General features: G+C 41.9%; 2 protein-coding genes across 6 annotated transcripts in view; both read right to left on the reverse strand.

The window, feature by feature from the left end:
• eif4h (eukaryotic translation initiation factor 4h) overlaps window positions 1–7,086 on the reverse strand; it is a 22,496-nt gene extending 15,410 nt beyond the window's left edge. The window contains exons 1-2 of the mRNA XM_050061398.1: window positions 6,931–7,086; window positions 109–383 (exon numbers count right to left, since the gene is read on the reverse strand). Of these exons, the coding sequence (XP_049917355.1) occupies window positions 109–383; window positions 6,931–6,995 (340 nt within the window). The 5' untranslated portion in view covers window positions 6,996–7,086. The remainder of the gene's footprint in view (window positions 1–108; window positions 384–6,930) is intronic.
• A 1,725-nt stretch (window positions 7,087–8,811) lies between these two features.
• ano7 (anoctamin 7) overlaps window positions 8,812–26,257 on the reverse strand; it is a 41,817-nt gene continuing 24,371 nt past the window's right edge. For 2 of the 5 annotated variants that reach the window (XM_050074789.1, XM_050074810.1), the window contains 12 exons: window positions 25,226–25,363; window positions 24,617–24,712; window positions 22,941–23,043; window positions 22,220–22,331; window positions 21,351–21,405; window positions 19,094–19,191; window positions 17,944–18,161; window positions 17,634–17,839; window positions 17,408–17,547; window positions 14,632–14,722; window positions 14,385–14,504; window positions 8,812–11,415 (listed from right to left, as the gene is read on the reverse strand). In XM_050074789.1, the coding sequence (XP_049930746.1) occupies window positions 11,266–11,415; window positions 14,385–14,504; window positions 14,632–14,722; window positions 17,408–17,547; window positions 17,634–17,839; window positions 17,944–18,161; window positions 19,094–19,191; window positions 21,351–21,405; window positions 22,220–22,331; window positions 22,941–23,043; window positions 24,617–24,712; window positions 25,226–25,363 (1,527 nt within the window). In that variant the 3' untranslated portion in view covers window positions 8,812–11,265. Of the gene's footprint in view, window positions 11,416–14,266; window positions 14,505–14,631; window positions 17,222–17,314; window positions 17,548–17,633; window positions 17,840–17,943; window positions 18,162–19,093; window positions 19,192–21,350; window positions 21,406–22,219; window positions 22,332–22,940; window positions 23,044–24,616; window positions 24,713–25,225; window positions 25,364–26,257 lie in introns of those variants that run through there. The other 3 variants (XR_007571976.1, XR_007571978.1, XR_007571977.1) reach the window with 3 other exon arrangements.

Consider the following 26,257-nt stretch of genomic DNA (forward strand, 5'->3'; position numbering starts at 1 on the left):
ACACAGTGAGGAGACACAGTGAGGACACACAGTGAGGACACACAGTAAGGAGACACAGTGAGGACACACAGTAAGGAGACACAGTGAGGACACACAGTGAGGACACACAGTGAGGACACACAGTGAGGGGACACCGTGAGGGGACACCGTGAGGGGACACAGTGGGACATCCTCCAATGGGCTGCTGACCTTTGAACTTGTCTGTGTCTTTGTCTCGGACCAATCGGATGCTGCGGATGTTGAGCTCTTTGAAGATGATGTCGATGTCGCCCTGCACCGTGTTGAACGGCAGGTTTCCCACATACGCCGTGAACGGCGGCTCTGTCGGCAGCTCTTTCTGCCTCCGGGGGCCTCCGGAGCCGCCGCCACCACCTCCACGGGGCCTGAGGGGGAGGAGACAGAGAGCATCATGGGACACTGATACACAGGGTAGATAACACCTCGGACTCCAGGGCCCAATCCCAAACCAGTCCCTGCCCACTACCACTTCACTACCGAGTGTCACTCCTGATTAAGTGTCTAAAAGAGAAGCCAAAGCATGGGACGCCCTCACCACGCTACAGGAGGAAGGAAGCAGATGTAACCATGGATACCGACAGACGCTTTGCTTGCGCCGCTGTCGTGTTTCTCAGGATAAGAGGAGCAAGAAATATTCAAATATGAATTAAAATGAGTTCAATGAAAAATAAACTGGAATAAGTCAGATAAGAGTTACAGTGCAGCGTCATCACAGTCAGTAACTTGTTCACAGTTCACTCATCCATAGATGAACTTCATTCATTAATCTGGGCTCTAACTCCCGTCCCTCCTCGTTCCTCTTTTTACTGTGGAGACTCATTTCTAATGTGGAGACTGATTCACTGCTTTGTTTCTTCTTCTGTCCCCGAGAACACGGAATTATATTTCTTTAAAAGTCACGAGAACAGGACGAGGACACGTTTATACAGTTTGAGTTCATTTGAGCGTGTGGACGTGGAGGGTTTTATCTTTTGACCCCAAACATTGTGTGAGTTTGTTTGAGACTGTGAAGTCAGTGTGAGGAAAACAAATGTGTTTGATCTAAAATATTTTACGAAGCAGAAAGACGGAACTCGGCCTGAACGATAAATCTTTAAAGCATCGTCATTGGGATGCACACGTGTGATGTGTGTAAAACTTGCTCCCGTTTTAATGACTGACCAACAAGATGTGTCTAATTCAGTGGAATAAAGAATAAACGGCCTATTCAAGTGCTTGAATTTGTTATTTACTAGGGGTGTAACGATGCATCGATTCATTGATTAACGATCCGATTATATCAATGCAAAATGAAAACATCGATCCATATCGTCATCTTAAAGATACGCATTCATTTTGAAATTCACATAGCACGTCTGTGTCACCATTTCTGGGCAATCGCGCCTCCACTCAAACAACAATCAGAGCTCAGAAATAAAATGGTCAAATCATATTCTAGTTGTTTTTGTGAGTTGATGTAAATGATTGTGTTAGATGGGCATATGATATCGCGTCATATCGATCGCAAGCTCCTGAATCGAATCAAAATCGTATCATGACAGACTTTGTGATATTGGCAAACATCCTATCGTCATCCAAACAAATCAATATAATATCTTATTACACGGCTCTATTAAATGCTGCATTCTGATTGGTCAGTCGCGGCATTCTGCGGTCTGATATTACTGTGTAATGACCGCTGCTAGTAGCAACGGTCATTACACACAGTTGCTATGTAGCCCGGCGTTGCTATAGGGACGCTGCCCTGACAACAGTTACTTTTTTTATCGGGCTAAAGTAGCCGTTACCGCTTACAAAATGTATAATTAATCAATATTCTGTCTATTCAACTGATAATTAGCCGTGTAATAAGCGGGATAATGTATAATGAGCCGGTGAATACTGGGAAAACAACTATTCTATTCCCCTGTCGGGAGTTGTTTTCCCAGTATTCACCGGCTCATTATACATTATCCCTTACGTATCGTGATGAAGCTGGTGATTTACACTCCTATGCCGCGCACGTGATGACTTATATTGTTTACACGACGGCATGTCATTTCTGTCTCTACATGGTCGCGTGTTTACAATTCTCCTCTGCTCTCTGTATTGCGCATGGCGGAGTTCGGCCCCGATGCGCGCGCGCACACACACACACACACACACACACACACACACACACACACACACACACACACACACACACACACACACACACACCAACCTCTCTTGCTCTGCCATTTTCCGCACGCTGTTTTTGAAATCTTCGGCAATCACCTGCCCCTCATGTTATTCGTAGTTCACCTACGTGACTGGCTCTTGGAGTGAATAGAGGAGAGGAGGGGAGGGGGCAGTATTGCGCATGCGCGGCTTCCGAGTAAACTGACAAGAAGTGCATAATCGTTTTATGGCGATTATTTTGTTTTCATAATCGTTGGAAGCCCAAATCGTAATCTAGATTCAAATTTGATTAATCGAGCAGCCCTAGCATGAAGTCGTCTCAACTTAAAATCTGATCATCTTTGACGTGATGGAGGAGCTTTGGTTTTTAGAGTTGTTCCTGACTGTAATGACTCCAGTGGTTTCAGCCTGCTGTGGTTCGGCAGCTGTCGGCCTGTGACCAGCTCGTTACACAGTAATTCAGATGAATGTAGAAACATGTTGGCGTATGGAACGCCGAATGGACCAAAACTTCTAATTCAACGTCCGTCTTAAGACGTCAAATTTGTACTTCTTTAGACTACAGAAAATGTCGTGTTAACACGTCAATTTAATTGGGTGCTACTAGAGATGGGCATAAATTTTCGATCATCGATGATTGACTGTTAAGGATTTTGATGGATCACAAATAATTGTGCTCAATAGTCGCAGTGTTTCCCCTACAATGCTGAGACCCCCTGCCAGACCTATACCAGGCAGAAAATCATAGACAGACGGAGGCTCTCATCGCTCTCCGGCGGCTTCCCTTGAGGCCTCTGAAAACACTACGCCATTGACAGACGGAGGTTTTTGCTGAAAACCGAAGCCTGTAACTCTGGCTGGCAACGGTTGTAAACACCCAGGGGTGACCTGCACATGCGCGCCATTCTTCCTCTTTGGCCTGGGGGGCTGAAGCTCAAAACTGGGACAGCTGCGCTCTCTTGCAGCGACAGCCTGCACTGCACTCTTTTGTTTTCTCTCTTTTGAAATACTCACTCATCAATTAATCAACAACTGGTCGTTAATTTTTTTGATGATAGAATAATGAATTTTGATCGTTTGCTCATCCCTTGGTGCTAACACTTTGTCTATTTCTGAGGGCCTAAATACAAGAATCTTTGCAACGGAGAAAACAATTCCCTCTCAACCTACCTTGCAGACTTTGAACTGAGGCTGATAAGAAATAATATTAGGCCTACTTATCAGCGTTTAGGCTACAGTGACAGTTCACTCTGCCAGCATCATCCTCCCATTCTCTTCTCCTAATTTTAAAACTGGACGCAAAGTTTCTGAACGCCATTCCTTGCTCTCCTCAGCCACCGGAGTTCAAAATTACCAGCACACCCCCTTCATAGAAATGGACTGTCCCAAATACTGAGCTTAAGACACGTCACAGGTACGTAGGCAAAACGTACCCTCTACCAAGAAACCACATGACCACAACGAAGGCATACGTACAGCCCAACGCAGCCGCTACGTCAAAAGGGTGGGGAGCACGGAAGCCTTACGTCAAAAGGGGGTGGAGCACGGAAGCCTTACTTCAAAAGGGGGTGGAGCATGGGAGCCTTACGTCAAAAGGGGGTGGAGCACGGGAGCCTTACGTCAAAAGGGGGTGGAGCATGGGAGCCTTACGTCAAAAGGGTGTGGAGCACGGAAGCCTTACGTCAAAAGGGGGTGGAGCATGGAAGCCTTACGTCAAAAGGGGGTGGAGCATGGAAGCCTTATATCAAAAGGGGGTGGAGCATGGAAGCCTTACATCAAAAGGGGGTGGGTATGTTGAGGCCAACCAATAGCAACGGACCAAACATCTTAAGACTTTAAAAATTGACGTTTTAACACACCATTTTCTGTCGTCTTCTGAGGTACAAATTTGACGTCTTAAGACGGATGTCGAATTAGATGTTTGGGTTCATTCGGCGTTCCATATTGGCGGCCTCTGTAGACGTGTGATTTCTATACATTTTGCAGGACTGCATCGACCTTTTTACAGTTTCTTTTTAAATGTGACTTAAACTAAAGGTTAGAAAGACGTCTGATTTTACTCCTGAGCTGCAGTTGTTCACCTGTCACAGGTTCATGAGGATCAGTAACAGGTCTGAAAAACATGCCGACTGTTTCAGAGACGTTCAGTTGGAGGCAGCGCTCTGTCGGCCATGTTGTGACCTGAGCTGAAAAATCTGCTTTGGTTGTGTACAAATAAGTTTCAATATCTGAAATGACAAAAACAAAAAGCCAAATCTTCTCCAGTTCAGGCCTCTGACTCGTCACGGATGAACGTAAAAGTATCTTTGGACTGATGGGTCAGACAAAACAAGATATGTGCAGACATCACCTTCATTAATCTTTAACAGCTGAGAAACCAAACCGTTCAATAATCAGCAGATCGATCAATAATGAAAAGAATCGTCTCTGTTCAGAATATTATTCAGTCGGTGCTGCAGGAAGTATTTGGATCCTTCACTGCAGTAAAAGTACTAATACCACCCTGTGAAAATACTCCAGTGAAAGACCTGCTTTGAAAATGTGACTGCAGCAAAGAACAAATCAGGAGAATGTATTCAAGTATTCAAAGTAAAAGTACTCAATGTGAAAATGTTTTCTAATTTAATTAATTAAATTTAATTTAATAAGCTATTTTAAGTTTAGTTTCCAAATCAATCAACTAATTGTTTCAGATGCTTTTCTGTATTTGCAGATGTTTGTAAAAGTGTTTTCTGTCAAAGAACTGTAGTGGAGTAAAAGTAGAAAGTGGCATGAGATTAAAATACTCAAGTAAAGTAAAAGTACCTCAGATTCATACTTAATTAGTTGAGTAAATGTTTTTTACTTTCCACCACTGGATTTAATCGCAGCTCTGTTTGAATCATAGAAATATAAACCTCAAAAAAATGTTTGCAAATATAAAACAGATGTACACTAATTACACAAATTAAAATTTATGTGTAAATACATTTAATTAATTTACAAACAAATGAAAATGTTTGTGAATATTTTCCTGACATTTACAACTTAGGTCTCTGTAAATACAGCTTTTATTTTTCAATCTCAGTTCTACGGCTGCAGATTTTCATTTTACGCACACTTTATAATTTTCTTTTTTTATTTTTGGGATGTGTTTGTGTATTTACAGATTTGTTTTATACTTGCAAAATATTTAAAAATATTTTTCTTTTGGTATTTGTGGAAGGACTGTTGATCTCACACAGTTCACACTGAGACAAATTTATCTCCATACTCTTTTGTTAAATAGAATATAGAAATAAAACATGAGCATAACATGAAAATATCAATAAAAGTTTCAAGAATACGGACAACTAATAACAATGAGGAATATTATGGATTATAATATTCAATAAAACTGAATAAATTTTTAATAAAAAGTGAGTACATTTTCCTTGCACTTGTGTGTTTATATTTTACACACACTAAATAATTGTATTTATTTTTGTAATTATTTTGTGTATTTGCTGTATTGTTTGTTTTTTTGGCATTTGTGGAAAGTGTTGCATGTTTACAGATTACAAATTAACACATCATTTGTTTTTAAAAACAAGTCTCTATATTAATAAAACATTGTCTGTGATGACGGCGGCTGACGACCAGTTTGGGACATTGAATAAACTGGACGTCACATATTTACAGATATCGTTGGGAACAATCGTACAGTTCGGCCTCAGACTTCAGGTTTTATTTCATTTTTAACACTTATTTGTGTTTCCTTATGACAGACATTTTAATACTATAATGTCTCATAATTATTAAACTCTGTGACACCCTCGATATATTTTCATGTCACCTGATAAACAGAGATTAATCTATTTAATTAATGTGTTTACTTCATAAAGGGCCAAATATAGACTAGAAACAATAACATATTGATGATCGTGATCTTTCCTGTTGATAATCAACAGACTGGATATTTGGGTTTTGGACAAATCTGATGACATCACCATAAACAAGTTTTACAGCTTCCTGCTGTTTAACAAATCAGATCATTCAATGATCGATCGTTGATACAACACTGATAGTTTGATCCCTGCAGGTCAGTGAATCTGTTTCAGGTTATTGATCACAACTCGTGTGTGTTTGTGAATAATTAAAGTGAGTGTGGGTGAAACCAGAGTTCCCACAGCAGCTGCAGACACCCTGAAAAAACACATCACATTCTGCTTCAGCTGAAAACAGGTAAAACAGCAGAGCAGCCTGATCTGATATGAGCCACACACACCATTACTGATCAATAACCAATAGTCCTGATCGACTTCCAGCTCATGTTTGCTAGCTACGTGGATGGATCTGCAGCTGCGGACACATGATGCAGCCATGCGGGCAGCCTGCAGCTGCAGCTCCGCCACCACCTCCACCTGCTGCGGCCTCCTGTCCCGCTCCACCGGCCTCTCCCCTCTCCCCGGGGCCGTCTCATCGTCACAGATAACCGTTATTTCACCGCGGAGCTCCGGGCTAAGCCCCACCACATGGATCGGACAGTGGCGCTAGCCTCCTGCTAACAGTTAGCCTGTTAGCTCCGGGACCGCGGTGTTTCCCAGCTGCTGTCCCGGGCCTTCGCTCGCTCCTCTCCGTCCCGCTCAGCAAGCGCCGGGCGGGACGAGCTCCGCGGCCTGGTCACCCTGCGCCGAGGCTCGGGGCGGACAGCAGCGGGAAACACGGCGACGGTCCGGCCGCGGTTTGTGTTCGAGCCACCAGGCAATGCCGCGGTGCGGGACGGAGACTCACCCTCTGCTGCCGCCGAAGCTGCCGTAGGGCCGGTCCCGATCATCGTAGGTGTCGTAGTCCGCCATTACTGCTGCTGTGTGTCGGAGGAGGAGGTCCTACACGTCACACGGACCGGGTTTAGCAGTCCACAGAGCGCCTGACCGGGAACACCGACACACCGCCATTTTATTTTTTATTCATTTCATCAGAAAACTTTGATCAACACTGTTTACAGCTGCTTTTACTGAAGCTGATGGAGACTGATGTGTCTCAGTATTATCTGTGTGAAAAGAGCCAGTGATGGAAGATAAAGAAAAACATTTATACAGTGCCACCAGAAAGTATTCACACCCCTTCACTTTATCCACATTTGGTTATGTTACAGACTTATTCTAAAACTGATTAGTTTAGTTTTCTTTTAAAAAATCTACATAAAACATCCCATAATGACAAAAACATATTTTCAGACATTTGTGTAAATTTATAACAAATGTAAACATTTCAACATAATAGGTAAATAAGTATTCACACGCTATGACACTCAAACTTAAGCTCAGGTGCATCTGACTTCCACTGATCATCCTTGAGATGCTTCTACAACTTGAATGGAGTCCACCTGTGGTAAATTCAGTTGACTGAACATGATTTGGAATGGCACACACCTGTCTGTATAAGGTCTCACAGTTGGCAGTGCATATCAGAGCAGAAACCAAGCATTGAAGTCCAAGGAACTGTCTGCAGACCTCAGAGACCGGATTGTGTCAAGGTACAAATCTGGGGAAGGATACAAAAGCACTGTGGTCTCCATTATTCAGAAATGGAAGAAGTTTGGAACCACCAGGACCCTTCCTAGATCTGGCCGTCCGACCAAGCTGAGTAACCGGGGAAGAAGGGCCTTGATCAGAGAGGTGAACAAGAACCCAATGGTCACTAAGGCGGAGCTCCAGCGTTCCCTTGCGGAGACAGGAGAAGCATCCAGAAGGTCAACCATTGCTAACGCACTCCACCAATCAGGCCTTTATGGTAAAGTGGCCAGACGGAAGCCACTTCTCACTAAAAGGCACATGGCAGCCGCTTGGAGTTTGCCAAAAGGCACCTGAAGGATTCTCAGACCTGGAGACACAAAATTCTCTGGGGTGATGAAACCAAAATAGAACTTTGTGGCCTGAACTGCAAGCGTCATATCTGGAGAAGAAGAGGCACTGCTCATCACCTGGCTAACACCATCCCTGCTGTGAAGCATGGTGGTGGCAGCATCATGCTGTGGGGATGTTTTTCTGCTGCAGGAACTGGGCGACTAATCCGCATAGAGGGTCAGATGACAGCCGCCAAATATAGAGATTCTTCAAGAGAACTTGCTCCAGAGTGCTCTGGAACTCAGACTAGGGCGTCGATTCACCTTCCAACACGACAATGACCCGAAGCACACAGCCAAGATAACAAAGGAGTAGCTTCAGGGGCAGCCTGTGAATGTCCTTGAACCCGGACTTGAATCCAATCGAACATCTCTGGAAAGACCTAAAAATAGCTGTCTACCAACGCTGCCCATCCAACCTGACTGAGCTTGAGAGGATCTGCAGAGAAGAATGGGAGAAAATGCCCCAGAACAGGTGTGCCAAGCTCGTAGAGACATACAGTACCCAAGAAGACTTGAGGCTGTGATTGCTGCCAAAGGTGCTTCAACAAAATATTAAGCCAAGCGTGTGACTACTTATGTACCTATTATGTTTAAATGTTTACATTTTCAATGAATTTCCACAAATGTCTGAAAATATGTTTTTACTTTGTCATTATGGGATATTTTATGTAGATTTCTTTAAAGAAAACTAAACTCTAATCAGTTTTAGAATAAGTCTGTAACATAACCAAATGTGGAAAAAGTGAAGGGGTGTGAATACTTTCTGGTGGCACTGTAAGTACTGAGGTATAAACCTGAGGTACTGTATTTGAATCTCATTCCACTTTCTAGTTTTACTCCACTACAGTTCTTTGATAACTTGACTTACTTTACTTTTTTTTACACATAAACCAAAAATATAAAAAATAAACAAGTGCATCTGAAACAATTAGTTGATTGAATTAGTTTAATTATTTTGATTTATTAAGTTGATCAAAACATTTTAACATTAAGTACTTTTACTTTTAATACTTACATACATTTTCCAGATATGTACTTTACCTAAACATATACATATACTTTAGGTCTAAGTAAAGTATTTCTTAACTGCAGTCACATTTTCAAAGCAGGACTTTCACTGGAGTATTTTCACAGTGTGGTATTAGTACTTTTACTGCAGTGAAGGATCCGAGTACTTCCTGCAGCACTGACTGAATAATATTCTGAACAGAGATGATTCTTTTCATTATTGATTAATCTGCACAGAGGGTTGTGGGATCTTGTTGCCTTCAGGAGATTATATGAATCTGAAAACATTAAATCTGCAACTGGAAAAAAAAAGAGAGCTCAAATATTAAAATAGATATAACAGAGAAAAATGTGTAAATAATTTATTTAAAAGAATTTCAGAACCGACTCAAAATTCTATTTCACCTGAAAAAACATGTTTCCTTCACTAATGTACAATTTTTTTTTTTTTGTTTGAGATACACCATTGTATATTTCACAATTCAAGATCAAAACTTAACTTTCAGTTTCTCAATTACGTTCATTTTTTTTAAATGATCAAACCTTTGGCTCTGATCTAGCTCCATAAAACTGTCGATTTAATAAATGCACAAAGGCTGTTTAAATATTCAAAAAACCTGATTAAAAGTTTGTTCCTCTAAGAAAACAGAAAAGAGTCTGAATCTAAACATACAGTATCTAAAAACAGATTTAACTTTACAAGAATAAAAATGATTTTAATTTGGCAAAAATTACACAATCCAAACGGCATATTGTGGTGGCACAAAAATAAATGACACACATCGTATCAGTCATTGCTACTGGACAAAAAAATGATTAATGAGATAATAAAACCAGATCAACGAAGGCTGGGTATCAGGCTGAAGGCCACCATGAAACAATTTATTTTGTATTAATGACGCTGAATTATTCTCTGAGAAAAGGAGACACATAGAAGAGAAGATCTGGGAAAGCTGAAATGAAGACTTCATTTTCAGCAGCGCTGCAGTGGCTCCATCCTGAAGGTTCCTGCAGTGACAGCGCACGTGAAGGATTTTCTATTTCACCAACATCAACAGCTGTTCTTTTTAAAAAAAAAATATATATATATATATATATATATATATATATTTGATTCAATCACTGAATTGACTTTTGAAATACGGTGAAATATAATTTATAAATATATGTAACAATGAGGGAACGTCCACCGTGTCAGGTATTACCCTGATCCCTCAGGAGGACAACATATGAATTCTGGAGTTATGGCCAAAAATGTTTTGTGAGGCCACAGTGATGTTCAACCACTCAATCTAATCAGTTTTTGAGTCCAAGTGGATGTTTGTGCCAAATTTAAGGAAATTCAGTCAAGGCCTTCTTGAGATATCGTGTTGTCAAGAATGAGACAAAAGAGGTCACAGTGACTTTGACTTTTGACCTTTGATCACTAAATTCTAAGAAGTTTTGAGTCCAAGTGGACGTTTGAGCCAAATTTGAAGAAATTCCCATGAGGTGTTCTCGAGATTTTACATTAATGAGAATGGGATGGTCAGACAATCTGAACATAAAATGCCTCCAGCCACAGCTACTGATAGGGCAAGGGCATAAAGGTTGCAGCCTGTAAAAGTGCACAAACACTAAGTGCACTAAGGGTCTCATAGCACCCTTCTGAAAGGTTTTAGGGCTCTTTAAAGTTCTTGTTCTCGTGGGCTTCCTCCAAGTCACAAACACGTCTCGTAAGTAAAGAACACAGGACCAAGGCCATGTTGGCTTCTTGAAAAGCTCATGTGGAAACATCGCAGAAATCTTGGGGCTTTGAAAAGCTCTCATTTACTTTAAGGACACTCGTGGAGATATTTGTGGAGATCTTTGTGGAGGGGGTGCTGAAGGTCTTGTAGACCTCTTGAAGAGCTTTTTAAGGATGTGTAGAGGTTCAACTCAACCTTAGTAGATGTTCTAAAGGTCAAGCAGGAGTCTTCCAGATCTGGTCTGGTTGAACCCCTACATATCCAGCAGCAGTCTTGAAGTGTCTTTTACAATGGTCTTTTAGATCTTGTGATGTTCTTGTAGGACTTGTAAGACTCAACCCAGTTCTTGTAGACCTTGAAGAGGTCTCACAGTGGTCTTATAGAGCTGTCCGAGAGGTTGATCGTAAGAAGTTCAGTCTAGTAGATCAGGACGTCGAGGCAGAGGTAGGACATCCAGCACAGAGTTCACTTGTGCAACATATTTCAGCACCTTTCTGATGGGTCAGGTTCCTCTGGGATCTCCTTCAGGTTTGGCGGAGGGGAGTCGCTCTGCGGTGGTCGTAAAGACGGACGCTGTCGCAGGTCGCTGCACGAGGAATCCCTTTCACTAGGAATCATGGATTTCCCCAAAGACTAGAAACACAAAACACAACACAGGTCAAACACGTCAGATTAAAGCTGAGAGCAGTGATGAGCAGGCTCCGTCGCGCTTGTTGAAGGTGCTGGCAGGATTAAAATTCAATTTAATGAGGCTTTATTGACATGACCACACTGAAAGTATTGACAGAGCACACTGTACATGGTAGTACTAACAAGGAAAAGTGCAGTTTTTAGAGTGCAAACAATAAAACGTTCAATACACCCTTTTACTGTTAGTAAACAGAGTGATGTTTGTTGGTGGGCGGGGCTTAGCTGGAGGCAAAACAGTTCTCCACAGACATTAGCTAGCGCTAGCTAACAAGTTGTGTTGTCTTGTTTTAGACGATGGAGGAAGATGATGTGAGTGGTGCGTTCAGAAACACTCATTCTGAGTGTGGGAGCGCACTCTGACACAAACTGGAGCGTTGATAAATTGGGAGCGCTGTCTGAAGTTCAGGAAATATTCTGTTGGGACAGGCTAGAGGTTTGTGCATTCTGTTAGGAAGTGCAGCTGTGTCTCAAATATGTCTTCTTCGCATATTTGGCAGAATCCAGTGTAAGTGAACAGTGAATGTTCATAGATGAATGTAGTGAATGTAACTCAGTAAGGTGAGCTTTGGTGTTTTGCAAGACACCTTTTAAATTAAATGTATTATTATTTGTAGTAGTATTAGCCCACAGGATCGACCCTCTGCCAAGTGAGGATTAGAATAAATGCAGATCACATTATCCAGTCCAAATGAATCTATATTACAAACACTTGAAGGTCCACTCATTACTAAAAGTGTCTGTCATCCAAGAGAGAAAATAAAAACTAGTGGAATGGTCAAAGTTTTTGTCACAAAAAATGTTAATAAAATGTAACAAAAAAAAAAAAAATGTTGAGGAAAAAGTTTATTAAAAGAAAAATTAAGGTGATAAAATGTCCAATAAAATATAAAATATCCAAAAAGATATTACTTAAATGTCCAAAAAACATTAATTAAATGCCAGAAAAAGTTAATAAAATGTCTAAAAAAAGTTGATAACATGTCAGAAAAATATTAGTAGAATGTCAGAAAAAAAATGTAAATAAAGTGCCCAATAAGGTTGTTAAAATGTCCTAAAATGTTAGTAAATTGTCGGGAAAATTAATTAGAACAAAAATGAATAAGATGTTCAAAAAAATGTTGACAAAATGTCTGAAAGGTATTCGTAAAATGTCGGAAAATGTGTTGATAAAATGTCCAATAAAATATAAAATATCCAAAAAAATGTTAATAAAATGTCAGAAAAATATGATTAAAAAGTCAGAAAAAGGTGTCAAAAAATGTTCAATTCTTTTTATAAAACTTCCAAAAAAAAAAGATGGTGTGATCAGTCCTCAATCAGACTGCAGGGTTTCTAGCTCCACCTTTTAGTACCAGATCTGTGTGCTAGGTACCCCACCAGAGGGGGGACCAAACATGGGGACGCTAAGGAACGCTTCTGTTGGGACCATCCACAACTTTCACTGTGGGAACAGAAACTATGAACTGAACCGCACTGCTCAGTGGAAACAGGGCATCACACTGTTTGACAAGTTTGCTTCCTGAAGGTCTTGAAGTTCTGCTGCCCAAATTTAAGATGGATCTGTTGAATCCTCTCGGACGACTTCCATGAAGTTCCTTACCTTAACATGCTCGAAGTGGCTTGTTGTCACATGACCTACGACATCATCATCCAAACCATCGATTATTTCTTCGCTGTTAAGTCTAACATTAGTCGGAGGGTTATACCGCCAACCAATCTGATGAACCCTCTGAGAGGATATGAAAACGTTTGCGTAAAATACATGCACAAAATTCAAAATGGCTGACTTCGGGGTGGGCGGAGCTAGTGAAAGCTATTGAGAAATATGTCTGAACTGATGAGAGGAATGTGCGTGCCAAATTTGATAAAAGTCAGAGGAACTTTGTCCCAACTGAGGCCTTCCAGACATTAGGGGGTGCTATGGAGCCGCTACACACACTGAGCCTCATCACTTTACGTTCCTGTTTAATAATAATAATAATACATTTCATTAAAGGCGCCTTTCAAGGCACTCAAGGTCACCTTACAGAACAAGTAAAAGACAATTAAATTTAAAAGGGCTAAAAGACACATCAAACATCAACACAGTAAAAGGTGAAGTTAAATAGAATAGGCCTGTTTAAAAAGGTGGGTTTTCAGGCGGGATTTGAAAATGGATATTGAGTCAATGTTCCTGATGTCGGGAGGGAGGGAGTTCAAGAGGCGGGGGGCAGAGCGGCTGAAGGCTCTGGACCCCATGGTGGACAGACGGGCAGAGGGCACAATGAGGTTGATGGAAGAGGCTGATCTGAGTGTTTTGATGTGTGAGACAAGTTTTTAAATTTTTAAGGATACCAAGGGCGTCAAAAATTCATTCAGAGGCTGCAGGTGATGAGGAGGCACTACAGAGCTGACGTGTCATGCACAAACCCAAACCACTCCATCAAATGAGAAGAATTCATTCAAACAAGGGTGTAAACTTTTCTGAGTTTTTGTGACTCTAAAATCCTGAAAAATGTTTGAAAAGCAGATTTGCAAATCGTAGGATAGCGAAGGATCCGCTCTGACGCTTTGAGCGTGTTGTTGGCGTTCAGGGACTGACCTACAGTGGTTTGCTTCCTACACACAAAATCAATCTGCCTCTGTGTCAAACGACAGCATGTCCTCTTCCTCTGCACCATCTCCTGTAGCGAACCACAGGGCTCCACACTGGGCCCCGTTTTATTCTCCTCGTATCTGCCGTCTATTTTTAGAAGGTGTCATCACCTCGCTATCCCAGGATTCACACATTCATGTTAGTAAAATGAAAACTCACACATGACATCCGATCAGCTCTGACTTCCTGTCAGAACAAACAAGAATAAAATAAACACAACAACACAAACTGCGTGTGAGTGTCTTTTATTAGCACGTCAGGTTCGGTGTTCCTGTACCTGGTTCTCAGCCAGTGCCTCTTTAGCCATGTAGTGCTCCCTCTTCATCTTCATCTCCACCTCCTCTGGGATGTCAGGCACCATCAGGTCAATCAGACGCCCGATGAAGAACACCACATGCTGAGGAAGACAGAGGAGGAGGAGGAGCCTTCATCATGTCACTCAGCAGTAACTCTGCCCACCCGGCACAAACCTCCCGCTCATTAACAAAACCTCATCAAACCTCCGTCACGTGACAAACACCGACCTCGAACACGATGACGAACGTCAGGCGAATGGCCAGCAGGTGGAAGTACTCCGGGAGGTATTCGCCGTTTTCATCTCTGAAACCCCGGTACCTGCACGGGACAACAACAACAATAAGGACAACAACAACAACAACAACAACAAGGACAACAAGAATAACAAAGACAAGGGCAACAATAACATCAACAACAACAAGGACGATGACAAAAACAACAACAACAAGGATGACAACAATATAGACAACAACATCAACAATATAAACGACATTAATACCATCAACAACAACAAGGACAACAATATTAACAACAATATTATCAACAAGGACAACAATAACAGAAACAACAAGGACAAGACAACATTATCAACAACATCATTGTCATAATCAATAATCAATATCAGCAAAAACAACAACAATATCAACAACAACAACGACAACAACATTATCAAGAACAGCAACAACAACAATGACAAGAACAACATTTATCAACAACATAAGAAACAACAACAACATCAGCAACAACATCATCATCATCAACAACAACATCAATAAAGGCAACAACAAGACATCCACAACTACAACAAAACAAAAACATCATCAACAACAATATCAACAACGAGGACAACACCATTATCAACAACACCAACGACAATGACAAGAACAACATTATCAACAACATAAAAAACAACAACAACAGCAACAACGTTATCAACACCACCATCAGACAAAAACAACAACATCAGCAGCAGCAGCAAGGAAAACAAGTAAAACAAAAACATCATCAACAACAATATCAGCAACAACATCATCAACAACAAGCACAACATTATCAACAACAACACCATCATCAATGACGATATCAACAGAAACAACAGCAACTCCATCATCAACAACAACATCAAAAACGTGACAAGAACAACATTGTCAACGACAACAATCTCAACAACAAAAACAAGCAACAGCAACAAAGACAACATCATTATCAACAAAACCATCATCAACAACGATATCAACAGCAACAACAACACCATCAACAAAAACAAGGACAACATCAACAAAAATGACAAGAACATTATCAACAACAAAAACAACAACAGCAACATCAATAACATCAACAATATCAACAATGACAGCAACAGCAACAACACCACCATCAACAACACTATCATCATCATCATCAACAATAACATCAACAACAACAAGGACGATGACAAAAACAACAACAACAAGGATGACAACAATATAGACAACAACATCAACAATATAAACGACATTAATACCATCAACAACAACAAGGACAACAATATTAACAACAATATTATCAACAAGGACAACAATAACAGAAACAACAAGGACAAGACAACATTATCAACAACATCATTGTCATAATCAATAATCAATATCAGCAAAAACAACAACAATATCAACAACAACAACGACAACAACATTATCAAGAACAGCAACAACAACAATGACAAGAACAACATTTATCAACAACATAAGAAACAACAACAACATCAGCAACAACATCATCATCATCAACAACAACATCAATAAAGGCAACAACAAGACATCCACAACTACAACAAAACAAAAACATCATCAACAACAATATCAACAACGAGGACAACACCATTATCAACAACACCAACGACAATGACAAGAACAACATTATCAACAACATAAAAAACAACAACAACAGCAACAACGTTATCAACACCACCATCAGACAAAAACAACAACATCAGCAGCAGCAGCAAGAGCAGCAAGGAAAACAAGTAAAACAAAAACATCATCAACAACAATATCAGCAACAACATCATCAACAACAAGCACAACATTATCAACAACAACACCATCATCAATGACGATATCAACAGAAACAACAGCAACTCCATCATCAACAACAACATCAAAAACGTGACAAGAACAACATTGTCAACGACAACAATCTCAACAACAAAAACAAGCAACAGCAACAAAGACAACATCATTATCAACAAAACCATCATCAACAACGATATCAACAGCAACAACAACACCATCAACAAAAACAAGGACAACATCAACAAAAATGACAAGAACATTATCAACAACAAAAACAACAACAGCAACATCAATAACATCAACAATATCAACAATGACAGCAACAGCAACAACACCACCATCAACAACACTATCATCATCATCATCAACATCAATATCAACAACAACGACAAGAACAACATTATCAACAACATCAACAACAAATACAACAACTGTGACAACAGCAACATTGACAACATCATCATCAACAACACCATCATCAATGACGATATCAACAGCAACAACAGCAACTCCATCATCAACAACAACAACATCAAAAACGGACATCAACAACATGATCAACAGTAACTGTGTTTCAGTTCAAATATTTAAAAGTTAGTGATGTTGCCTACCTGCAGGATGTGTTGCAGTGATGTTGCCTACCTGCAGGGTGTGTTGCAGTGATGTTGCCTACCTGCAGGATGTGTTGCAGTGATGTTGCCTGCCTGCAGGATGTGTTGCAGTGATGTTGCCTACCTACATGATGTGTTGCAGTGATGTTGCCTACCTGCAGGGTGTGTTGCAGTGATGTTGCCTACCAGCAGGGTGTGTTGCAGTGATGTTGCCTACCTGCAGGATGTGTTGCAGTGATGTTGCCTACCTGCAGGATGTGTTGCAGTGATGTTGCCTACCTGCAGGGTGTGTTGCAGTGATGTTGCCTACCTGCAGGATGTGTTGCAGTGATGTTGCCTACCTGCAGGGTGTGTGTTCACGGCTGTAGTTGCGTGGTGATGTTGCCAGAGTGAAGTTGATGAAGCCGCTCAGCGTGCTGTCTCTGGTGTAGCGGTAGTACAGACGGGGTACGAAGGACGAGGTGAACGCGATGAGAAACGCCTGCAGACACAGGTTCGGAGGATGTGATTGGTTGGTGATATAAATGTGGACCTGGTCCTCACAGAGGTAGAAAAACAGAGTCTCACGTTGCAGAGGACGGCCACGTGTGTGATGAACTGCATGATGGGAAACCAGATGCCGATGTCCTGAGCGCGCTCCCCCACTGGGCGGCGATATTCAGTAACAAACTTCTGAGCGTCCAAACGAATCTCCACCCAGTTATTAATGAGGGCGAAGAGCGGAGCGAGGGGACACGCCGCCACGAAGATGGTGATGAAACCAAACTGAATCACTGAGGAGGAGGAGGAAGAGGAGGAGGAAGAGGATGACATATAATAAACCCCTCAATGTTAACACCACCCGCCCGGCAGCTCCAGGAGTAGAAATCAGACTCACCCATCTCCAGGTATTCGCTGAAGAGTCCCTCACACACGAGCAGCTGGTAATCTGCCTCCCAGGGAGACACCTCCTCCTCTTCCTCCCCCTTCACCTCCCTCTGAGCCTCCACTCCTTCCTCCTTCTTCACCTCCAACTGAGCCTCCACTCCTTCCTCCTTCTTCACCTCCTTCAGCCGACCACCCGTCTTCCTGTTCTGCCACCATGACTTCAGCTTCCTGCCAAATAATGAGCCGTCAGTTTCAGCTAGAGAAGAGTCGGATCTGTTATCAGACATTTATAAACCCTGCGTATGAACGGGGCGGGGCCTGACAGAGGCGGACACCACTTCACATGCTAAAGTCGTGATGTATGAAAACAGACCTGATGGAGAAACTGTGACCCATGATAACCAACATGTTGGACACGGGACATGACGGTGAGGAGGACGCCCGACTGTAGAAGCTGATGAATTTTTGTTTTGTTTGAACGTACATTTGAGTTTGGATCCTAAACACAGATTTATAAATGAGAGCCGAGGTCACATGACTTTGTTTTGTGACACAACTTTGACGACGTAAAGACAAAAATCACTGCACAAAGTTTTTAATCTTGTTCTCAGAGTTTTTTCTTCTCACAAGATATTTTGTTTGTTATGATCTCATTCTCAGAAGTTATTGTGTTTACAGATTAGCATCTCGTTCACGTTAGATTCTTTGCACCAGATACGATCTAAAGTATTTCCTGTTGTAGGGATGAATAAGGTTATGTGTATTAAGGGTTATCATGTCCACCTCATCAGAAACTGGGGAGGGATTAAGAGGAAGATTGGATTTCTCTGGAACGCTAACTTTTTAGCACATTAGCTAACGTTAGCTTCCATAGCAAAACAAACAAGTGTGGTCCTCCTTTGTAAGATTGGCTTCCTGTGACATCATCCATCCACTGAGTGAGAGCATACGGGTCGGCCAGTCTGGTCCCGTTGGTCAGTGTTTACTTATTCAAGTAACACTGGCGGTCCCGGAGAGTGAGTGACCTGACATGGTGCGTTGGTAAATTCAGTCTGATGCTCTACACTAAAATGGAAGTTATAACCTTGTTTTTGTTTTGTGTGTGTGCATGTGCGTGTGTGTGTGCGTGTGTGCGTGTGTGTGTGTGTGTGTGGGCTTACGGGCAGATGAACTCCTGGGCGTTGTTGATCAGCTGTTTTCCCACCATGATGATGAGCAGCTCCTGAGCCAGTTCAATCAGACATCCACCTGCTCCACACTGTCACACACACACACACACACACACACACACACACACACACACACACACTTTAACCCTTTGAACATTGTGACAGAGCCTACAGGCGTATTTTTACTGATTGTGATGTCATTTCCTGGAGCATCTACAAATTCAAATCCTTCATTTCTGAACTAAAAGATTATAGAAGTCAATAAACCAGAATAATTGATATAAGTATTGGAACTGTTTTAATTTTTCAAAAAAGCAAAAATCAGATGTTTTGTCATCAGATTTAAATAAAATAAAAATAAAAACACAATATTTTGATCGGACAGATTTTTAAACGTAGAAACATAAAATATTTCTTCACACTCCGTCAGTTCTCTGACCTGACTTCATGTTTTAGTTTCTGAGTTATGATCATTTTTATGAGCGGAGTGAAAAGGTCTTGTGATATAGTTTCATTACTGATTCCTCCGGTGCTGCAGCAGGTCACAAAGCGCAGTGATGTCATCAGGAGCTTTTCTGCTGGATGAATGTTGTAGCTTTTCTTATTTCAGAGGGACGTAAACAGCAGCTGTGCCTCAGTTCAGAGGCTGCAGCCCCTGCACTGAGGCACAGATAAAATCATGCAAACAACGACCTCCTGCGGCCGTCATGGCGGCCATGTTTGCATGGCAGGTAATGGTGTGTTCGTTTTGTACTCAGAGGTCGGAAATTCCCAGTTCCCAGTTGGAAGTTTAAACTTGAACGCACCCTGAGATCGGATTTCCAACTCGGAAACTCAGAGCAACCGCATCAACCCCGACTTACGAATTCAAGATGGCTGCCGGTCACATACATAGTGACTAAACACTCTTCTAAGGTCCCGTTTATATGACAACGATTTCAACTGAAAACGGTAAACTTTAGTTGCGGCAGCGGCGTTTTGGGTGCCTCAAAACGCAACATCTTGAAAACGGGTTCCAGAGTGCAAATTTTTGGAAACGGCAGCGTCTCTGTTGTCATGTAAACGTGCAATATGCAGTTCCTCTGAAAACGGAGACTTTTCGCACATGTGCATTACAGTTCCAGTCACTAGACACGCCGACCGTCACAACAACAATGCCGAGCTCTGTTTGTGCTGCTCACACTGTTGATTTGAAGTGAAGTGTAGATCTGTTACTGTAGCAACTCCACCTCGTCGTCCATCCAGACAAAGTTATCTGTGCATGCTTTCACCATTGTGTCTTCTTTGTTTTGGTTTGTAATCACAGCGTTGTACAGGAAGGCGCTTCAGCGCAGGCGCATGGCGTCATGCCGTGGTGTTGCTTTGCAAATTTACACTGCCACTCATTGGCCTGGCATGCATACTACAGTGTTTCCGGTAGATTTTGCGGCTCCATGTGAACGGGGATCGTTTCAATAACGTCGTCATATAAATGCAGAAGTTTTTTAAAACGCAAAGGACAGACTTTTCCGTTTTTAGAGAAACCGTCGTCTAAACAGGACCTGAGTACTGTTTACAGCAACTTTATCTTATTTGTTTTACATCAGGTCAGCCTCCTCTGCGGCGTTCATCAGTTGGAGTGCATGATGGTTTTGAAGCTGTCTATACTCCGAAAGTTCAAGGGCAACAAAGGCTTTCTTGCTGACGTCCATGTTTTTTTCCGACTTGTCCACCGTCGTCAACTAGAATGCAACAACTGATGTATTCCGACCTCCGACCTCTGAGTACAAAACAAACACAGCACAAGCTGAGGTCAGGAAGTGACTCAGTGTTGTGTTTTTTCAGAGTCATGCAAACAACGATCTTCATCAGCCGACCGCAGGATGTCTGTTCTTAAATCAGGCCTGCTCTCCAGCCCCTCCCCCACTCATCACTGCAACAAGTACTGCAACTTCTTTTGTTTTGTCTCTGAATTTGTAAAGCGTCTTCGAGTGCCTTGAAAAGCGCTACATAAGTGTAATGTATTATCATTATTATTATTATTAATAATAATAACGACCTCACAAATGAAAACTTAGGAATATTTAATTCAGAAGACTTCAGAGTTAACGAGCTGCAGACCTGACTCAGTGTTTTAACCTCTCGTCACACGGCTGACGGTTCAACACCACATCAGGCTGAAGTGTTTTTAATACACTGAAACACTGACGGGGAAAACAAACAGGAAATCATCATCATCATCATCAGCACCACAGTGTGACTGACTCACGTCTTCGTTACGAACTCCAAACAGAGTCTGGTAGTTTCCAGGGTAACCGATGAACCTGAGGAGACACAAACAAAGCAGCTGATTGAAGATGATGAAGCTCTTCCTCTCTGTCAGTCAGCATCATACGGTTCAACATGTCCGCTACTTCATTCACAGACACAAACTTACAGAACTGAGGAATAAAGGTTTGAGGGTTTGAATCATGTTTGGTTGCAGCAGTTCAGACAAACAGTTGGTTCTGGATGTTTTCATCATCAGCCTGCAGGCGGCGCTGTGGCTCCACCTTCAGTCTCACTGCTGCTTTTGACTTGTTCAGTTCAGAGTTCACAGTTCACACACCAGCTGAGGAAACCTTAGCCTGCAGCTTCATTAGATTGGTTTTACTTTGAAAGTATAAACTGAGAATCTGAGTCCTTCCTGTTTCAGCCCAGTGAGATCACCAACAACACGTTCTCATCGCCGCCTGGTCACTGGACTTTTGACTGCTACATGTAACACGCTGGGTATCCTGAGTGCGTCTGTTGTTGACGTTCAGGGACGTCGTTTGCCGCAACCACTTATCCTGTTAGGGGTCGTGGGGGGGTGGAGCCTATCGCAGCTGACACTGGGTGAGAGGCGGGGTTCACCCTGGACAGGTCATCAGACTATCACAGGACTGACACATAGAGAACATGTCAGAGCACCTGGAGGAAACCCACGCTGACACAGGACACACAAATCACTGACCAAGCGGCGGTGGTGACAACTTCAGTATGAGAACAGGTCGACCACAAATGTGTACGAAGAAAACGAAAGACAAAAAAATAAAGGGATGAAATGAGATGGGAGGGACGGCTGAAAACAGAAGAAGAAGAAGTAGCAGTTCTCACCTGCCTTTGAAGAAGGCGATGTAAACCGGAGACGAGTAGAAGTTGACGAACTGGAAGATGAAAACTTTGAGGATGAACATGTCTTCATATTTACTCTGAGTCCGATGCATCTCTGACAGAGACAACAAAACACACACATGAACAGTGTGTATACACACACACACACTCAGACGTCTTGTCCTCATTCGTGGACACTTTCTGTCCCTTCTGGTGACAGTGAGACCACAACACGCTGATCCATGTAAAAACAAGATGGCCGCCATCTCTGCCGTGTCAGTCTGCAGCCGATCCTAAGACAGAGGTGGACGAGGTCCAAAACCTGACCGCAGTTTATGGTTCAAACTTTATTTATGATTAATAATGTTTGTAGTTTGATATGGCAACAAAGTTGACCATTTTCAGCAACAGGAACAAGATAAGACGCTGTTAATTAGGAAGTACTCATCTGAGGACACTGGGACTTTATTATTATTAAACATGATCAATAATCGACCTCTTAAACTCCTGGAAAATACTGAATTAAAATTGTGAATAAAAGCTACAAGAAAAAAAATTCATCAGTAAAATCTTTTGAACGAAGACACAAAACCAAACTGGAGCTCAGACCAAAAACAAAATTAAATGTCTGCGTTCATCAGGACCAGACTAACAGATAAAATTATTTCTTTTATAAAAGTGTGAAGCTGAGGATGAGGAGGGAGAGGAGGAGGATGTGACTCACCCCAGTGTGTGAGTATGTGGGCCAGCGACGTGTAAAATTTGGACAACATGAGAATGACCACCAGGTTCAACACAGATCCTGTGATACTGGCTATCCTCCCGGCCTGTAGACACACACACGCACACACACACACACACTTTTTAAAATCAGGTTAATATTAAATAAGTAACGACTCCAGTCAGCGCCCCTTGGTCGTATGACTCCGCCCACCAGTAAAGTTTGTCTGACAGTTTCCATCCATGTCTGTGAAAACATGATGATGTCACAGTGAAGCTGACCTTTGACCTTTGACCACCAAATTGCAAGTAGTTCAATCATGAGTCCAAGTGGACGTTTGTGCCAAATTTGAGGAAATTCTAGGCCTTTATGAGATACTGCTTTAATGAAATGAGAAAGAAATGGTCACAGTGACTTTGAGCTTTGCCCACCAAATTCTGTTCAGGTCATCCTTGACTCAGAGTGGATGCTTGTGCCAAATTTGAAGAAATTCCCTCAAAGTGTAATTGAGACATTGCATTCACGAGAATGAGATGGATCTCAAGGTGAGAGTGAACTTGAACTTTGGCCACTAAATCTTAATCACTTCATCCTTGAGTCCAAATTAAAGTTTGTGCCAAATTTGGAGAAATTCCCTCAAAGAGTTTTTGAAATATTGCATTCACATTCCTGCAACAGACAAGGTCACAGTAACCTTAACCTTTAATCTTTGTCCACCAAATTCTAATCTTTTTCATGTTTGACTCAAAGTGGATGTTTGTGCAAAATATGTAGAAATCCCCTCGAGGTGTTTTGAGACAGTCTTGAGATATCACGTTCCCAAGAATGAGATGAATGCAAGGTCCTGGTGACCTTAACCTTTGACCTTTGGCCACTAAATTTTAATCAATTCTTTTAGGAGTCCCAGTGGACATTTGTGCCAAATTTGAAGAAATTCCACCAAGTTCTTCTTGAGATACTGTGTTCACAAGAGTGAAATGGATGCAAGGTCACAGTGACCTTTTACCTTTGGCTGCTAAATCTGAATCACTTCATTGTTGAGTCCAAGTGAACGTCTGTGCCAAATTTGAAGAAATTCCCTCAAAGCGTTCTTGAGATAATGTGTTGACAAGAATGCAACAGACAAGGTCACAGTGGCCTTAACTTTTCTTGACTCAAAGTGGATGTTTGTGCCAAATTTGAAGAAATTCCATCAAGGCCTTTTTGAGATATTGCGTTCATGCAAATGAGACGAATGCAAAATCATGGTGACCTTGACCTTTAACATTTGGCCACTAAATCTGAATCACTTAATCCTTGAGTCCTTATGAACATTTGTGCCAAATTATCCTCAGGGCCTTTTTGAAATATCACTTTCATGAAATGAGATGAATGCAAGGTCACAGTGACCTTGACATTTGACCACCAAATTATGAAAAGTTCATCCTTAAGTCAAATTGGATGTTTGTACCACATTTGGAAAAAAGTTCATGAGATACTGTGCTCATGAACGGGATGGTCAAACAGACTGAACATGGCTGCAGTCACAGCTGTCGTCTGCTCAGAGGTATAAACGTGACCTCGTGGCGTCCCTCAGGGTGGCATCCCTCAAGGTGGCGTCCCTCAAGGTGGCGTCCAGGAGCTTCTGATGTTTGTATGAACCCTGACACAGATTTAAAGGCGTGTGGTGTTGTACTCACAGAGAAGGTTAAGAAGCTGTTGGACTTGTAGATGATGATTCTGAGGATGGTGCGGTACAGAATGATGGCGATGAGGAACATCAGCACGACCACAACCTGCACACATAATGTTCACCTTAATGCTATCCACATCTGAGGAGGAGTTAAACTTATAATGATGTTTATATTCTTGTACGTTGAAAATACATTTGACCTTTGACCACAAAATTCTATCACATTCACAAGAATGAGACAGACGCAAGGTCACAGTAACTTTGACCTGTAACCTATGGCCATCAAAATCTAATCAATTCATCGTCGGGTCCAAGTGGAGATTTGTGCCAAATTCAAGGAAATTCCCTTGAGGCGTTCTTGAGATATCATGTTCACACGCATCAGTGTATTCACTCAGTAACTCCTGCGTCAACAACACAGGTGTGACCGGTGTATGGACCGGTCACACCTGTGACATCACAACCAATCGGCACACCAGCTGTTTCTCAAAGGAAAACTTTAAGAGGAACTCCATCTTTAAACTCCACCCACTGCTCCATGTTGTGGAGGAAACCTTCCAGAATGTCCCAGTGTCAGAGAACACAAAGGTTAAGGGTCAAAGGTCAGGAGACTCACCATGACGACGATGACCATGCAGCCAGTCAGAGTTCTGTTGATGCGTTTACTCTCAGGAAAGTATGGTTCCTCTGCTCCGGTCACCGGGTTCCGCGTGGTCATTGGCGCCAAGGCCGTGAACTCTGGACGAGGACGCTCCTGTGGAGGACAGAGGGATGACAGTCATGATCTCCCAGAAACCCCTGCAACCCAAGATGTTCATATATTTATTGATCATGTGACGATGTGACGTCGCCTTAATGCAAGTGTTGGTCATATATTCATAATGATAATATTCGTTTTAGAGATCTTTAACATCAGTGTGAATCAGAACACCTGTAATAATGTTTGTATGTTCCTGTAAAACAAGGATACGTTACATCTGCACATTGTTATGTAGCAGATATGTTCAAACTTTATGTTTCAGCAATGCTGTGATTAACGTGTGGTTAGGTTAGGCAAACAAACAAACAAACAAACAAACAAAACCACTTGTATATCGTCAGGAAAAGATCATGATTTGGCCCAAACACACAGTTCCCACTGGAAGAGAAGCGATGTCTTGATAAAAGACAATTGCTTTCTGTGGCACTGTCCCTGGTGGAAAAAGAACAACTGGTCGCGACAAAACAACCGCGTTTATTTCTGAAAAAGCCACTGGAAAAAGACAAACAAGTTGCTACAAAACACCTCTGTTTAATGCTGAAGAAAGACAGACATGTGACTACAAAACACCCTGCCTTTGGTGCCCAAAAAGCCCCCAGAAAGAAGCTGACAGGTCACTACAAAACAGTTCCGTTAGGTGCCTAAAAAAAACAGCTGAAAAAGACAGACAAGTGGCTACAAAACACCCGCAATTGGGGCCTAAACAGCCAGTGGAAAAGAACTGACAGGTCGCTACAAGCACCCTCGTTTGGTGCCTAAAAAACAGCTGGAACAGGACAAACGAGTTGCTACAAAACATCCTCTCTTTAATGGACAAAAAGTTGCTGGAAAAAGACAAACAAGTTGCTACAAAGTGACAGGTTGTTACAAAACACACCAATTTGTTGT

The sequence above is a fragment of the Epinephelus moara genome, chromosome 2 (genome assembly GCF_006386435.1).
Source record: "Epinephelus moara isolate mb chromosome 2, YSFRI_EMoa_1.0, whole genome shotgun sequence".
Taxonomy (NCBI): Eukaryota; Metazoa; Chordata; class Actinopteri; order Perciformes; family Serranidae; genus Epinephelus; species Epinephelus moara.